Raw genomic sequence first — 19,091 nt, forward strand, 5'->3', positions numbered from 1 at the left:
GAAGCTAGCTAGCTTTTGCTAGCTTATTCTATGTTAACTTATGCTCTATGAAGTATTTAAAATTTTGGCATTTTTTAATCGGAATATAGGTTGTATATATTATCTGCATGCAATGACAACATTGTTGGCTCTATCATAGTTTTAAGTATATCAATTCTATAGGCATTGTACAGTTTTGAAGAAAATATAGTGTTTTTGCTTTTATTCCTTCGAAACGAAAATCCTTAGCGGTGTTAAAAATCATCATGCTTATGGATTTTATTCTATTTAAAGTAGTTTTATCTTTTCTTCGTCACTGCATCACTCTATATCATAGAGTTTCTAAAGAAATTCTATTATATTTCTATAGAATATTCGTCAATGAATGCATATGGATCTTCTTATAGCAACAAAGTCATCTTAACCTAAGAGTAAAATGGGCTTTGCTCATTTGCGTCACATATCAAAGCAAAATATGCGACATAAAAGATAATGTACTCTTCTAAGTTTATTATAATGTAGTGTAATTCCGCAGATGCCCCTCCTTACAGGTCATTCTATGGTAGGTGTAGAAGCGAAAAGATTCAATATCTCTAGTAGAGACAAAATTTTAAAGTACTGGAAATTTTGTTTTTTCCGATTGTAATACGAGTATATACGAGAGAGAGGATAATGATATATTATAATTCGCGTAATTCTAAACTAATTCTAGTAAACTTATTGAATAATGAATTTAATGGAAAAAAGCAGATAAAGTTTTTTTTTGGTTGACATATTGATATTGAAAGACGTAACTGCTCCCAACCATTGATGGTTGACACCTTTCCAATGAAATAATAGAAGATATTTATAGATTAGCTTTAAAGCGCTTCACAGCTTGCATCGGTAAAAACTTCTGTGCTATAGCATTAGGGATATGAGCTAGGCGTATAACTTATTTTTACAAATGGTTTCGAATTTTTTCTTTCATCTGCAGTATATTTAGATATTTATAGGTATTTATGTCTTTGTTGTACCATGATGCACCGATTAGCATTCATAGTATATTCGAATATGCTGAGTGCTCTCTACATTTTCTCTTCTGTTAGAGAGATATGCGGTTCAGTAATACTCCTGTATAACAGAACTTTTGGGTCAAGCTTTGATGGTCTATGTCCATTTAGGTTTAATAATACTTTTGTGCAGCAGGACTTTCAGGTCAAGCTTTGAATGCCTATCTTCATATAGACGTAATAATATTCTTTCACAACAGGTCTCTCAAGTAAATGGAAAGCTTTGAATGCGTATTTAGGAGGTAATACAGAAGAGTTGCTGTGACTTTCCCTTGCTTACCTTTTATCTCAAATGTGCTTTGGCCACGCTGAAATTTGTGCCATATTCTTACCATTAATGACATTACCATTAATAAGATTATGTTTCCCTTATCAAGGTTTAACTTTATTTATTTTGATTGGGTAATAATGAAATGAATTGCTCTGACTAGAAAGGTATTTGATTCAATACCCGCTCGTGGAAAACACGGTAGACGCAACTTCGGTAGAAGGACCAGCTGACCAATGGTACGAAAAAAATCGATGCTACTAACTGATGACAGCAAGCCACTGATCGGACTGCTTGGCGGAGACTACTGGACGCGGCTGAGGACGAGTCTCGTCTGTAATAGCCAAATAAGTATGAAGTATATTGTAGCTGGGCTTCTTATAGTAGCTAAAAAATAAGAATACTTCAAAGTTTTTAATCAGCTTGAGTAAAACCCATATCGTACACTTCAAATGTTTGAAGAGAGGTACCTCTCCGGTAAATCTTAGCAAATCTGCTTTACATTGCAGCAAATGCATGACCACAATATATCGTTTAGCAATATTTGAACGGCTCGCTATGGTCGAATTTCGTATATGTTTCTGCTCTCACGAATCATATTTTTAGCAATCATTTATATAAAGTGTGTATGTACAGTTTAAACAAGTCTATGGCAAAATTGGCAATATAGCAAAGTTCTATTAGCTGTAAGCTTTATATATATAATTATACAATTTTATAAATTTCATTGCAATACAACAAATTTAAAAATGAAATAATAAATAAGGCTAATACTGCTATGTACTATATATAATTCTAAAAAAAAATAAAATAAATAAATATATTAACAAAAGAAAACTCATGTTTTAATACTTTTTAGTTATTTTTTGTTTATTATTTTTTTTGTTTACTTTTAACTCTAAAATCATATATTATAAATGATGACAATATTACATTTCTTTCATACAAGTTTTAATATTTTCATTCTTTTTCTATTTTAAATACTAAAAATATCGCACGTTAGTGTACGTTTGTTTCTTGTTTAATTTTGTCAGCATTTTTTTCTTCTTTTTTATTATTTTGTTTAATTACTAAAATTTAATATATATGTATATTAATTTTAATATTTATATTAATAATAATTAAACTAACTGTATAAGCCTAAACTTTATATCTTATAATGGGAAATTTTATTTTTGAATTTTTATTATAACTATTGGATTAAGTTGTTATATTAATAATTTCATTTAACTTTAATTAAATTAAAAAGTAATTATTATTACATAATATATATAAAAAATCAACAAACAATTTTTTTTGTTTTTATTCATTTTTTAAAATAAACTACACAACTAATTCATTATTTTGGATACTTAATCAAAAAAAAAATCAAAAAATGAATTACAAATTAAGAAATATAATTAAATTATTATTGTTCCAATGCAAATTATTATAGCGGCAAATGAGAGGCGTGTGACGACAATGAGTGATGATCAATGAATATGAAAAATGTCAACTTTATTTTATTTGATTTTATTTTATTTTATTTTATTGGTGTTTATATTGCAGTTAAATTTACTTGAATTAAGCGGAACTTGCACAGCTCAAAAAAAAGCTGCTTTAAAAAATTGCTTATGCATTTCTTTCTTTAAGGCCAAATTATTAAATAAATTGGTTGTTCTCATATATATTATATGTAAAAATACAATTTTTTATACATTTTTATATGTACGACAGAAATTCTAAATACCACACTTAAAACTTTTGAACTCTTTTTAAATAATTTTTACAAATTCTTTTAACTTTTCATTTATAATATTTTTACACAAGTTTTTACTTCTTAGTTTCCCTACTAATGAGTGTATGTATCTTTATGAATATATATCTATAATCCTACTAGTAATTTTTGAATGATTATTTGTATTATTTGTATTTTTATTCAATATATTTCTTTCTGCTAACTTTAATAGGAATCTGTCGAGCCTGAACTGGTTTGTATTTTTTATATAAGAATGAAATTATGCCTTTTGCTTTAAAATGTCAAAATGTACAAGTGAAAATAGTGTATAACTTAATAAAAACAAAAGAACAAATGAAATTTATAAACATACATATATATATAAATATATATATAATCAACATTTTATGCTAATGTTAAATGAAGCTTTTGTTGATTTAATATATTTATAAAGAAGGATACGTAATGTTAAGTTTAATTTTTAATTCATTTAAACAAACAAATTATACATATTCTCCTTAATTATAAATTTAATTAAGCCTCTATAAAAAGAATTGTTTATACAGTTATATTAAATTTAAAGTAAAATTATAGAAAAATTTCAATTGTTCTTTCTTAAATTTTTTTCTTTAAATGCTAAAATATATACAATTTTAAAAAAATTCAAATATGTTGATTCTTACACATAAAAGACAACAAATTTTTCATTTAATTATCTTCATATTCATTTCAACATAAAGAAAAACAATACATATGTATATATATATAATATTTTATATGTTATATAATAATATATAACAAAGAAGTATGTATACATATTTTCAATTGTACAAATACATTTTATTTTTAATAATTTATTTGATTTTGTTGCTTTATTTCGCAATAATTTTGTTTATTATTTATTTTAATGGTCTATGTACATTAATTGGTTTTGAGTGTAACTATTTACAATGATTTATTTTTAATCACCAGTGTAAAATATTTATTTTATAACGCATAAAATATTTGAATTGTGAAAATGAGTTAAATTAAAACAAGTCTTTTCTTTTTGTTTTTTAGTGAAAATAACCTATAATTATTATTTGTTAAAGAACATAAAAAAATATCTAAAAACTTGTACTTAAACTAATTGTATGAGGGATTTTTTTTTAATTACTTATTCATTTTTTTTTTTTGGAAGTGATTTATTTTTTCTATTCAAATAATCTCAAAAGTATATAAAACACTATGTTATAACATTAGAAAATTGTCTTTTCTTTAAGATTTTGTCATTAAACAAAAACTAAGTAAAAACTTTTTTAAATGTAATTTAATATTGAATTTTTTTTTTCTTTAAAAGTAAACAAATATATTTATTTTATTGTATTTTTTTATTATGAGGAAAGTGATAAAAAAAAATAATACGAAAAAATATTTTCATTTTTATAGATATAACTATGCGTTATTTATCTCTATTATTAAAATAAAAATCCTAATTCAAACAATATATTACAAAATTATAAAGAAAATATGTGTCATATATGTGCATGTGTAATTTCATGTGTGATTTATGATGAATTACATATGTAAAATTATTGAGTTTTATCCTGTTTCATCTGTCGTCGTTATAACTGAACTTTTAGCAAATTTTATAACTATGTTTACATAAATATATATGTAACTTATTTGATTATTTTTGTATAAAGTATTTTTCACAATATATGATTAAAAATTATGCACTCTCGCACGCACACTCTCTATTAATTCTGGAAAATGTGGACTTAAATCTACTGATTCTCATCATCGTCCCCGTCGCCATCATCATCATCATGTTCTTCATGATGCTGTTGTTGCTGCTGCTGTTGCTGTTGTTGTTGCGCTGCAGCTGCCAGTAACGCATTCTTCTGCACTTGAGCTTGCATGGAAGGTGCAGACATTGGAATTTTCCCGCTGGTCTTATATTCGGTCATTTCCTAAAATAAAAAAATAAACATATTAATATAGATATTTTGGTTAGGTTAAATTACGCCAACGATCCACTTAGGCCTTTTGAACCATTGCGTTACCGTATAAAGAAAAGCCAGAGGTATTAATATATACATAAATGTATAAAACAAGAACACTGGCGATATTTTGATTTCATAATCATGCCGTTTTAACAACAAATTTATTAAATAGTTTAAGCTATTTTGAACTGATATTCATCTTTTCTTTATAGCTTAATTCTGGAAATATCGAGGTTAAATTATATGAATGTCAAATGATCAGTTCAATTGACAACTGACTTACAGCTTAAGGTATATAAATTGTAATACCACTACTTAACACGGAACATTAACTGTTAACTAGTTATGAAAGCTTTACAAAGCGGAGATAGTTCTTTATCTTAGCACTGAACACATCCGTGAGAGAGCTAGCTATATTTGACTAAAAACATATCTAAAAATATATATTCAATCTGCTCATGGCTTAAATTAAGCAGTTACGAAAGAGATGTCTTCCTCATTCTCATCTTCACAATTTGTAGAATATTTATGACTGAATTCTCAGCCTAACATAGTATCTACTATCGCTAGACCTTAGCAAGATTTTAATTTTGAATGAAAAACTGAAAGATGGTGCTAATATTTAACCAAAATCTATTTATTGTGTTTATATAGGAAATTTCTAATGAAATTTGAATCACATGATTCCAGAGGACCACGAAATCATTCAACCAACCCCCTTTGAACCATTGTGTTAATGGAACTTAATGTACTTAATTATTAATTTTGTTTTTTTTTATTTAATTTGAAAACTATAATCATAGATATTAAATGATACTTACTCTTTCATAACGGGCTTTGTCCTTCTCTGCCATTAATTCATATTTCTGTTTCACTTCGGGATCAACATCGGACCACTTGCGTCCTAGTTCTTTAGCAATATCACCGACACCATATTCTGGATTTAAAGCTTTAACTTTATTGCGTTCATCATTACAAAACCAAAAGAATGCGGACCTAAAAATGAAACCAGAAAAAATTGTTTTATTAAATATGAAATTGATTTTTAATTATATTAAAAAAACTTATTGTTTGCTACGAACTCACAATGAACGTTTTGGTGCATTAGGATCTTTAATTTGTTTCCTCTTCTTGCCACGTCCAACTACGGTGCCTTTAGGTGGTACATAATTTTGCATTTCTAATTCATATCTTTGTTTGTCCTTTTCTGCCATCTCGTGGAAACGTTTCTTTTCCTTATCAACCATTGTCTAAAAACAAAAGAATTTATAGATTAGTTTAGAAAAATATAAGAAATTTAATTCAATCAAGCATTGAAAATAATTGTTTATACAAAGGTTAAACAATTTTTTAAAATTTATAAGAGATAAATCAAAAAGTTCGATATTTACTTACATTCATAATTGTGAATGCAAGCATACATACATTACAGCAAGCAATATAAAACAATAACATCAATGGAATTAATAAAATAAAGGAATCCAGTACTGGTTAAATAAACATCGGATTAAATATTGACATGATAAATACGAACAGTGCTATAAATTTAGACATTTGTTTATAACATTTCAAGGGCATGTCCATTGATATTACAAATTCTGATGTAGATTTAAAAACAAGTTCTAAAAATCTATTTTAAGGGTCAAGATGTTTCTATTTATTTTTGTTTTTGTGAAATTGGTTTTATAGAAAAATATTTTCATAAATTTCAATTATTTTAATAAATTATACATATACACTCCCTTACCTATATAACAGAAGAAGGTAGGTAGATGAAGTGAAGATAGGAATGAATTCTCCTTAATAAGCTCAGAAAGCCATTTTGATTCCACATTTCTCGTAACAGTGGGTAGAAGAATGGGTATACTAGCACCAACCAGATACATTGAGAGAAATACTAATATTATTGTTAGAAATATAGCCATGTGTATTAAAAAATGGGGCGCCCAGTAGCTTAAGCCTGATTGCAGACAAAGCTGAAAGTAGACACAACAGGTGTTTTTTCTTGGAGCTGTAGACATATGCTACAGCAGATACGACAGGACAGGTCGAATCTGGCTTCATGCTGTTTAGTGTTAATGCAGATATTAACCTAAACACTACTAATTTACTACTGTGTACCAAATGGGTTATACATTTGGAGTAAATGGGTCCATGTTGCTTTTGACTTGACTGGTGACAAAGTATAAGCACGCTTACTACTTGCCTATTGCAAGAAAATGGTTATAAATTAAATTTTGTCTGTGGCTGGTAAAGGCAGGGATAAAATAATGTTAAATTAATATCACGATAAAAGTCAAAACCATTTAATAATAATTCTATATATATATGAATTAGTTTGGTTAATTTATTAATAGGAATTAAGTATTTATCTTTCTTCTACCCAAATTTAATGATCATGTTTTAATTTAAAATTTCGCCTGAATATTGGTTCTCCCCCTTATATACATATTTTACTATAAAATTATCTGCAACTACACACACCAACTCATATTCTTCATTTTGCAATCCTCTATCACTACTTCAACATCTCAATAATATTATATAAAATATTTTAAGAATCCATGTTAGTTTACCAAGGTTTACATATATACTTTTATAGAGAAATATTACGCGTAACTATATATAATAAAAATTTTAAAAAATATTTTGTAATTCTTTAATATCTATACTTGATAAAATATAGATATTGTTAATACAAAGGAAGAAATAATTATTGCGTAAAGTAGAATTTTTAATTAATAAATTTAAATTTAAATAATTTTAAATACCCAAAAGTGTAATATATTATATAAATCCCTCCCCTAATCCTACTGCCTACATCGACATCGACATAAACCCAATACACTTTACTCACAAACTAATTTCTGACTTCCATATTCACATCTTATTTAATTTGGAAAGAGAATTTACAGAAGATGAGTGTGTACTTGCGTTACAGCACATAGAACCAAATGAAAACAACACTACTGGTGTAATTTATGCGGAACCTAATAGAAATACGAAATTAAAATGGCAGGGGCGAAGCAAGAAGTAATATCATCAGTCTTAGTTTCGCTACCCAACGATTGAAAATTATTTTAAAACAGCAGAAACAGAGAGAATGAATAAGGTACAGGGGGCCAGCCACACATACCCGTACGCTGAACATGTTTTTGCCATTGATTTTTAAACGAAGTAAAACCACCCCAAACCAAACCATACTAGGTGGTGTTATCGCCACCAGCAACCCCCAACCTTGTATGTTAGCAAATACATAAGAGTAAAGGCAATGTGCATGCCACCACCAATATTTTGCTTTTCTGTATATTGCTAACTTGGAAAAAAAATGAAATAAAACACCCGACCATACCACAAAAAGTACCACACCTAGTAAATTGCTTTTGCACACGAGCGATTCACGAAATGTTGGAACGCCAAGTTATTATAAAATATAAATTGGTTAAATGAAACATGATTATAATCAGAGAAATGAATTTTTACTAACATGCGGATATATTTCTTCAACAAATTCATAATTTATCATCACACAGTTTTCCAGTTTACTGGTCAATAGTCAAGCCGTGTGAAAAATTATATTACCTAACGTAGAGCAGCGCTCTATAAAATCAATATGTGCACAGCATAATTTATTCCTTGCCCTTTGTGCTTCTCTCGCACCTCCTAACTAAAAACAAACGAGGAGACACTTTACACATGCAGCAGTAGCAGCAGCAGCCCACCCAAGCCTTTCGGTCATAAGTGCTTTCAATCCGCACACGACATGCTCTCTTGTTTTCATTAAAATTGAGACAACGACGGACGACGGACAACGTTACATGGCATAACACTTTTACCCACCTAGAATACGTTAGCGTTAAGGTTGCTCAGACATATCTGACGTCTGCATTGAAATACAACTCCCTACTAATGTGATGCTAAGACCAAAGTGAACTTCCGCAACAGCGAACGCTTGGGATGTGCTTCTATATACACAGTTAGAAAATGCATTTTACTCATTATTTAATAAAAATTCAAGCGTTCCTTTTTCCATCTACTCGAGCAATTTTCTTATAACGTGAACACCTTTTATCTATTTATTTTTAAAACAAGATAATAATATATATGGGGACTAATTAAAAAAAATTATTCATAACTTAAATAAAATTATTTTAAATTTACAGAATATATTTTACTCATAAATAACTGCAATACAGATAATGGTAATGTGGATTTATTAATGAAGTGGGATCTTAATTTGTTAAATTAATGGATCTATAGAATTTACGACTCTCTAGGGGAATTTGTCCTCTTAGACTACAAAGTGCCACTCACGCCTTCAACAACAACGGTCAAAATTTTTACAGAAGTTAATAAATCTATATTATATAGAAACTGATAAATCGCTTCAAGAAGGAACTATATAATATATTATATTACAAAATTAGTAAAATATGAGTTTTACTTTAAGAGCTTAAATGACTTATATATTATTTGAATAGGTTATATTAATTCGCACGTAATGCCCTAATGTCTGTTATTTAGTATTGCGGGAGCATAGCCAAAACTAAACATGAGCAAACCTATTTTTTGTTGCGGAGTCAGGAACCCACATATTATGCAATAATATAAATGCATATCTTGCATATTGGTTATGCTTCTTGTGAAAGAGCATAACCAACTACTCTCCAAACAATGTTTTCTTGCGTGCCACACAGTTGGACACCCAATTGCATCATGTTTAGTAGAACCCCTTCTAAAAACTCCTTTTTATAATCCTAAACCTCTTTTTATAATCCTAAACAATTCTCTCCACTCTCACATTACCATCACCTAACCCATCCAGACAATCAAGTATCGTTCACTACTCCCAATAGTGACTTTACCAGCAGGCAGTTATATATTTGACAGTAATCTAAGTCTTCTCTACATATAAATAGTTTTAGTGGAAAAGAGATTCCATATTAATAGTAATATGTATATTATATATTACATATATAAAAATATAATTAAAACAAAATTAATACTAACCTTCCATCGTTCAGCGCACTTTCTTGAGAACTCTGCAAAGATAACGGTCTCATCAGGATGCTTTTTCTTATGCTCTTCTCGGCATGTTTGTACAAAATAGGCATACGCTGTCATGCGGCCCCTGGGCTTAGCATCGGCTTTTGCACCACGAATCATCGTACTCTGCTTCTACGAAATATATAGATCAGTAAAGGTTTTTAGCATATTAATTAATTAAATTCAAAAATTATAGTTTTTTAAAGTTATATATTTAATTTTACAATTGCTCTTTTTTTATATAAAATATTATTGACTAACAACAATTAATTAATAAAAGTGGTTAAAAATACTGTGAGTCCACTAGTATCTATTAACGAAATCACAGTTACAAATAGGGTAGTTAGAAGTTGACCAAAGATTAAGAAGTCATAAAAAGAATCACTAGAAGACTAGATTTAGTGTCTTAAATGTTGCAGTTAGAAATTAGTGACATATATATACTGGATATATTTAAGAGTTAATTATAGGTACTTTATTATAGCTTGTATATAACTTTCTTAAAAATAAACGAATTTATTTCAATCTTTGCCTGTTGTTTTCTTCTCAAGTAAGAATATGAATTTGGATGTTCCTGATCCTTAATCGAAAGCCACCTTTTGAGACTTAAACCCACTATACCACCTCTTAGGAATGAATGGAGAAGATTTCCAAAGCATTGTAAAAACTTCATTTCAGTAATCAGAAGAGAGAGAAGGGGAGTGGATTCAAGTGTCACACACGAAACATCCTTAATTATCTTATGCTACCTATTAAGGTGCATACGCCGCAACATATATTTCATTATTTCATTAAATAATACACATAAGGATATATTATTTTAAATTAGATCAACCTTTATTCAGATAACAATTATAGAGAAAATTTTGTTAGAATCTTATTTAGAATCTTTAGAAGATTTATATAATTAATTTGGGCTCTTGATTTAAACTAAAAATATTATATTTTATTAAATTTAACTTTTTTCTCTTAGAACTTTAAATTACAATTTAGTTTGGGTTAAATAACTTTAATAGAAATCATTTAAAATTTTGAAAATATTGATAATAAGAATGAATTTATGCAATTTATTATATGCCAAACATTTCCATTATCCACATGCATGTACATATTACAGATGCATTTACTGAATACTGATAGAGCCAGAAAATGCTGCACATATCAGAAAATTTACATTAAGACTGAAAAGTTTTCGGAAATTCTCATTTAAAATTCGCGCGCTGTATATTTTTCGATATTTTAAGTTTATGTAGTTTGGCAGCACTGTCCTTAATTACTATGCCAAAAATGAGCTCGATCTGTCAGACAGTTCGTTTACGGCAGCTGTTGAAACCAGTTCACCTCAGTAGTGCGTTGCGAAATGTCTTCGACGGTCGTACGACCGTCCTGGAAGGCTTTGTACCACTCATAAACTTGAGTTTTCGATAAAACTGATTCCCCATAAGCCTTTTGTAGCATTCGCAACGATTCTGCACACGAAATTTCGTTCGAAACACAAAATTTGATGCAAACTCTTTGTTCAATATTTTTTTCCATTGTTTTTTTCGCAACGCCCTACTGAGGTGAACTGGTTTCAACAGCTGCCGTAAACGAACTGTCTGACAGATCGCGCTCATTTTTGGCATAGTAATTAAGGACAGTGCTGCCAAACTACAAAACTTAAAATATCGAAAAATATACAGCGCGCGAATTTTAAATGAGAATTTCCGAAAACTTTTCGGTCTTAATGTAATTAAAGAAAAATAGTTCATACAATACATTATTTTATATGCGCAGGACACAAGCACGAAGAATGAATGCAGGATTCAGGATTATGTATATTCATTTATACGTAAAACAATAAATTTAATAATAGAGAAAAGGAAAATTCAGTAGACAAATGAAGTGATGCAAGTGACACTGACCAACGATGAAGAACTCTGATAGATAACACATGAATACGCATATAAATTAAGATATAGACGGACAGAACAGGACAACAGACAGGAGTTATTTAAAGTTGTATTTAAAGCTTTATATCCTTTCATTTCAACTACAAAAAGCTATCAATAAACTAAATTTTCTATTGCGAATATTATCTGAGACATACTTTTACTAATAAACATTTTATCTTTCTATTTGTATAAACTTTTGATATTTATTAATTTGTTTTATAAAATTTCAACTAAAATAATCACTCATACGTGTACAGCAAAGCAATTAAGTATCCACTGGAGAAGATATATATTCATTTGAGTAGACATAAACACATTCGTATAGATACACCAGCCATATGTATATAGTTTAAAAAACTTATATATATATAACTATATACAATATTTATATACCAATAAATTATTTACATAATTTTATTGCAATTTCTATATATATAATTGCATACATATATATAAAATTACACGTATGTACATATTCTATTTACATATGTAGCATTAAAATCGCTAGAGGAACATAAAACTAAATTTCAATTTATAATAAATTAAATTTATACATTTTTATATCTACTTTTATTCTTTAATTAAAGATGTTAAACAATTTAAATATTTAAATTACATAATATTGTAAATATTATTTAAAAATATTGGAAAAAAAAATTATAACAGTTTCATCATGTTATTTATTAGAAAAAAAGGGGGAAAAAATATGTTATATCCATAACGATTTGATATGTTAACCACATTAATGAAATATGAAGCAAAATAAAATAAATACCATTTAATTGTTCAAGATTATAAAAGATGATATTGAATGTAAGTTACACAATACCAATGACCACAAGTTCAAGTAAAATAAAACAAATTTGCTACAAAATAGATGTAAGAGTCAACTATAGTTCAACTACTGAAATATTGTAGTGTCTTTCAGTCAGAAGTAATCGCGATTCACTAAGCAGCAAAATGAGTTCTATGCAACAAGATCTTCAATGTAAATATTGTAATCTTCTCGGATAGCCAATGTATTATTAAATCTCTAGTAAGCGCTTTAGCTTTATATTTAAAAATTCGAGATTACCTAGCATTTCTTAACGAGATAGCTAGGTGTATCAGTGTCCAACTTACATGTGTACCTTGGCTAAAGAGAGCTTTCGGGCAACTGCAGGGTAGGTAGAAGAATTTGTCAAGATTTCCTGATATTCATCTTTTGGATATTGATCTTATTGGTGGACATACACCAAGATGGCTAAGATCTTACTTAGAAAACTAATTTCGGATAGCATTTTAAGTCTATTATTGTTGCATATGAAACTATGTAGTTTAACTTACTCTAAATAAGTGTTTAGACTATTCAACCGTTAAGTTAGACTGTAAATTTATTAGATTTATTTAAGATTGTATGAACATTTTGGCAGGAACTCGGCAATTTTCGCAAAAAAAAAAGCATTAACTACTCTGTTCAAAACACTTGACCTACGAGTAAAGAATATGATTGACAAGAGATCGAACGTGGAAAGCTTTTACTTTATGGTGCATTATAATAAAAAAAAATATATATAATTTGATACTATAACAAACTAATAAAAAACAACCACATTACAAAATCAACGTTAATAATTCAGGAAAACAAAGTATAAAACAAAGTATAAAACAAAATAAAAATAGAATAACCATATCAAAACAAAATAAAAATTAAAAAAAAGAACACCAACTGTTGCTGAAACAATTATTTAGTCTTTAATTACAAGAGGCAGACAATATGACGCCAATAATATTAATTTTAATAGGACAAAAATTGTCTAAACAAAACAAACAATAATATAGCTATATTACATACATACATACATAACAACTATTATGCACGTATGTGTATATGTCCCTAAGCATTTATTTGCAAATTAACATCATAATACAATTTTATAAATATGCTAGCATGGAGGAAGCAGCGATGAGTGGAGTGAGCAGCAAAATGAGAATGCCTGCCTGCGCTTTTTTTCTACAGAACAACGCAAACTGAAGCAAAGCAAAGCAAAACAAAACAAAATCAACAACACCAATAACAATACACAAAACACTTATAATAATAAGTATATCACCCCATTACTACACGACAAAACTTAATACATGCGTTTTGGCGCCGTCGTCCACACAACAAGCAGCAGTACAGCGACAAAACACACAATAGCATTCACGTACATATTTATAAATATTTGTTTGGAAATGTACGTAAATACCTTCAATATGTGTGTATGTTGGTATGTAGTAATGTAACGTAGGTAATTCCTAAGTCTCACTATTCATTCATAAAATCATACTTTAACTGCTCTGCTCTGTTCTGTTCTGCTACTGCTACTGCTCTGTTAATAGTATTGTTGCTGTTGCTGGTGCTGCTGTATTACTTTTTTATTCTTTTTTTCGCATTGATATTAGTAAGCGACGACGAAATCGATGAATGAATGAGTCAAACAAATTCACTTTTCTGTTTTGGCAAATATGTGAACAAACTGATAGATGACTTTTGGTCAGCTAGTTAGGAAGTACCATTAAAACATGCTCGTAGTAAAACATGCTCATAAGAATTTGCAGCAGCAAAATAATCTAAATGACTTAAATGATGGCAGTATATTTATATATGTACGAACTCCAACAAAATAGCGAAATAAAAAAAAAGGAATGGTAAAACCTTAAACCGCTGTCATATACTAAATTGTAATAACACAACAAACACCAGAAAAACAAAAAAAAAAAAAAGAACACAACTTAAAAGAACAAAAAAGAAAATCTAACTAAATCCACAAAATAAATGCTAACACAACACATGTATACAAAACAAACAAACAATCACTCTTTAGCAAAAAAGAAACCTATAATAGCTTAAAAAATTTTGCGCCAAAATACAATATTAAAAAGTTCCACCGACAATATAAAATAAAAATATAAAATAAACAACAAAACAACAGAAGAAGCAAAAGCAAGCGGCAGCAGAATTTCTTTTTTACAACTTAACAGCAAGAAAATGGGTCTTTGCAATATAAACGAGTACAAAAGGAGAAAAAAATTGAGCAACTGTTGCGCTTCCGTAAACAAAAATTTAAATAATAAACAACAAAAAATATAAAAAAATTCATTTTATGCATATCGCTGCTACACGAACGCATAATGCGGTAGCAGGCGGCCGCATTAGCACACATACAACAACAAAAACCCCACACATCATAGTGTGTAGGGTTGTTGTCGTCGTCGTCGGCGTCGTCATCGTCATCATCGTCGCTGTCGTTTCGTGTGAAAAATGATGCGATTAACAAAATTTGTACAAGCATTAATTTTATATGAATTCTACTTATTATTAACAATAAAATTCACAAGGAAATTTTCTTACATACATATTAAATAGTCTGTGACGTAACAATGTGACGTAGGATTTCATTATTTGTTACAATGAATGAAAATACATGCATGTGTGTATGTATAAAACATGGATTTTAAATTTTTATTGATGCTTTATTTATTAGAGTTGGTAAGGGAAATAAAAAAATAATGAATAAATACATTGGAATGCAAATTATTATTTAGAATTTATTACTACGAATTAATAAAACGATTTTATATACCGATAAAGAGGGTATATAGTGATATATAGTCTTATCAATTAATTATTTAATTAAGCTACTATATCTATTTTCTTGTTTTTCATCGTTTTTTTGTACCCTGACCACTGCGTTCTTCTTGTGAACCCTTCTGGTCTGCGTATGAATAACGCTAATACAAGGTACCATTAACAGGGTATTATTTGAGGTCAAGTGGGTGGTGGGTACAGGTGGGTACAAAACCGCCACTCCACTTTTTTGATTTTACTATAGAAATTATTTGACCGTATAAAATTGTCATTATTCTAATATCTCAAATATTTCTTTTCTTTTTTGATTCGTTTTTTATCTGTTTCAATAGTCAGATTTTTTTTCTTGAACCTACCTTTGAGGTTTGTATTCTATTACTTTATATTATATATACTAATCTATATAGAATTATAGATATGTTCTATATTATTCTATAGATTCTTTACTCATATATATCTATTATTCTATGAGATGTAGTATGATATATCCTACTATTCTATACTCGTAGATGTAGTCTAACGTATTTATTTTTCTACAAATATAGTCTGATATATCTATTATTCTATAGATGTAGTCTGATAAATTCATTACTCTAACACATGTGTAATAGCAATGGACTGAAGATTACTGTAATCTCAGTCATTCCAAGTTCACTCTTACAAGTCATAATTCGATTATCTTTTCCAAGGGTTCATACCGGAAGAGTTTCAGGGTTCAAAATAAAAACAAAATATATATGTTATCGTTTTAGTTTAATAGATCGTAGCATTTGTGTTTAGCATCATTGACTAGGAGAGGATTTGAAATTACCGAAACTTATGACAGAGCTGTCATCCTGTAAAGTTAAAACCATGGCCAAGTTTATAGATTTGTTAAATTGGTTCACTTTTACTTGAATAGGAGGAGACGTGTCTTTCACAATTGTTCATACACGTGTCTTTCACATTTGTTCGTACACTGAACACATTGGTTCTTTCTACAGATCTGTCGTAGTCAAGAGGTCATTATTTGAACTCAAGTGAGCTTTAAAAACACGGCTACCACTTCAATTTACCTCACAATTAATTATAATAATAATTATTATTAATTATAATTACTAATGATTGAAAGAATTGTTATTTTAAATTTTAAATAGTATCTTTATTTAAACAGTGTCGATATGAATATATAAAAGCGCAAAGAACAAAATAAGAAACTAAGGCTCTTTAAAACAGAAAATAAAAGAAATTAATTTAGAGAACAAAATTCCAGAACAATAGTAAGAAAACAGAACGAAAAACAGAAAAAGACATGTTAAGTATTGCTCTCAAGACGGTAAGATATTGTTTTTGTATACATATTATGTGGAAAGGCAGGTGGTATTACCTCTTGCGTCAAAACTATGTTTATGTATTCAACTATGTGGAACAATTATTCGTTCTTATTTAGTAATCTTGAACATCCCCTACTATTGTAGTCGATATTGTGTAGCACACAAGAGGGAACAAATAAAACAATGTCAGTTAAGTGGTGGTTGAAGTTATTTTCGCAAATAATAATGCAATAAGATACACAACAAAAGCAAATATATGAGCAAATATAATGGACAACACTTAAAGTTATATTAATTTCATAGGTACATTTTTGTGCAGAAAATCATTTAACAATATGCAACAGGTTTTTAAAAACTTAATTTATACAAAAAGAATCATTTTAAATGGGACTGCAGATGTACTCATTACTAAGTCTAAGTGGACTTATAGCAGATTCTTGTTAATATACCTTATACAGAAATAGTTTGATTAGCTTACAAAGTTTTGATCATTCTTTTGTAATAGATAGTTTATTATATTGCTATAGTACACTAAAAGACATCGTTTGTGTTGAAAAATTTTTTTTTTGTAAATAGATTTTGCATTTCAGCGTCACAACTTTTGTTAGATATACTCAATTATGTTATAAAACTATATCAGATTGGGGCAGTGAGGTGCAAATATCTCTTGGTTTAAATTGTCTTTTTTAAGAACACTTACTTTTTAAATATTCTTTGAAAAATATTTAATTCATATTTATGGACAATTTTAAATTTTTATATTTAAGTATGTATGTTGATCCTTTTTTCGAGTCAGAGCAACTGGGCACTCTTACTCTTTGATAGCTGGGGGTACTACAGGGTCCCACCCATCTCATTGACTAATTTATGTATTCCTTATAAGCTTCATGATTATTCAGTGATTGATCTAAGATCTGCGTACCTCCCCGTACGAAGAGTGATTACTCTAAGATTAGATAGTGCTAAGTAAGATAGCCTGCTAGTTTTCGCATATAACTTCAGGGCTCTGTTTGTTATGTATTTTTTGATCGGGTCTATTCTAAGAACTCTTAGCATGTCGTTTATGCGGATGTACCAAGGCACTTTGAAGTAGTACTGAAGAAAGTTCTTGCTAACTGGACAAAAAAACTAAGAACATTAACAAAAACATTAAATAGAAACAGACTGTATAAACATTTAATGTTACATATGTTTAATAAGTTTCACACATATATATATTATATATATATTATTATTTAAATTTAATATTTTCATCAAATACATACTTTTCGTATTAAAAGTTAAAATAAATAATATAAGAAAAGAATTAAAATTTATTTTCTCATTGAAATTAAAAAATATTTAATATATAGTATCTGAAATATTCTTTATTAAAATGTGCATTTAAAAAAGTAACTAAAAACGTGCAGACATCTGGAAATATAACTAAAATGTGAGCTGAGTTGCATACAAATATACACTTCAAAACGAGTTCAAATATATTTGTATCTTTGTATGAAAGAAAAAAAAAAAAAAGAATAAAACAAGTTCAACGAGAAACTCCAGTAACAAGATATTTCCCTTTTTATTTCAAATTCTATTTCTGAAAAAATAAAAGAGAACTTAAATGTTGCATGCAAGCAGGCAGGCCAGGCAAGCCGCAACACAAAAGATACTACGAATTTTCAGCGCTGCATAAGGCAGAATTACTTCGAAGTATAAATAAATTCCGCAGAAAACATAAACGGGTTTCGCTTGTCTTAACAAGAAATCTTAAAGGAGGATAAAAGTTTACATACATCTCTACGTATATACATAAGAATAACTGATCGTGCAACAAAGTTATAAAAGCGAACCAAGCAATACCTCGAAAAAAAAGACAAAAAAAAAAGAAACAGATGACATTGCTGATTAAAGGATAAGAATAAGAAACATATACATACGTCTATCTAGATACAGTTCTTTAGGAATTGAAAAAAAAAAAAATTCAATTAGAATTGCATGTGCTATCGGATTTTTATTATCAAAAATTTTAATTAGTTTTTTCGATATCATTCCAACAATTAAGCCTAGATCATATAAAAGTCCATTATAAGACTTTAATTGTATCGTTATATTTTTTATATGTAGTTTTAAAGTTTAGAATTAAAAATCTTAACCTAATGGATTTACTGTTTTTTATTTTATCTTTTTTTAATAATAAAA

At 28.5% G+C, this 19,091-nt stretch overlaps 2 protein-coding genes across 2 annotated transcripts in view; one reads left to right on the forward strand and one right to left on the reverse strand.

Moving 5' to 3' along the window:
• Positions 1–4,197: 4,197 nt before the first annotated feature.
• Positions 4,198–10,181, reverse strand: LOC119671413 (high mobility group protein DSP1-like). Its single transcript, XM_038082027.1, has 4 exons — positions 10,012–10,181; positions 6,088–6,251; positions 5,823–5,997; positions 4,198–4,968 (listed from the first exon to the last, which is right to left on the reverse strand). Exons 1-4 carry the CDS (start codon positions 10,165–10,167, stop codon positions 4,783–4,785), a joined length of 681 nt encoding a protein of 226 aa, XP_037937955.1. The 5' UTR covers positions 10,168–10,181; the 3' UTR covers positions 4,198–4,782.
• Positions 10,182–14,528: 4,347 nt separating this feature from the next.
• Positions 14,529–19,091, forward strand: part of LOC119667080 (syndetin-like) — a 5,247-nt gene continuing 684 nt past the window's right edge. The window contains exon 1 of the mRNA XM_038076365.1: positions 14,529–14,598. Coding sequence (XP_037932293.1) covers positions 14,529–14,598 — 70 coding nt within the window. The remainder of the gene's footprint in view (positions 14,599–19,091) is intronic.

The sequence above is a fragment of the Teleopsis dalmanni genome, chromosome 1 (genome assembly GCF_002237135.1).
Source record: "Teleopsis dalmanni isolate 2A chromosome 1, ASM223713v2, whole genome shotgun sequence".
Lineage (NCBI taxonomy): Eukaryota > Metazoa > Arthropoda > Insecta > Diptera > Diopsidae > Teleopsis > Teleopsis dalmanni.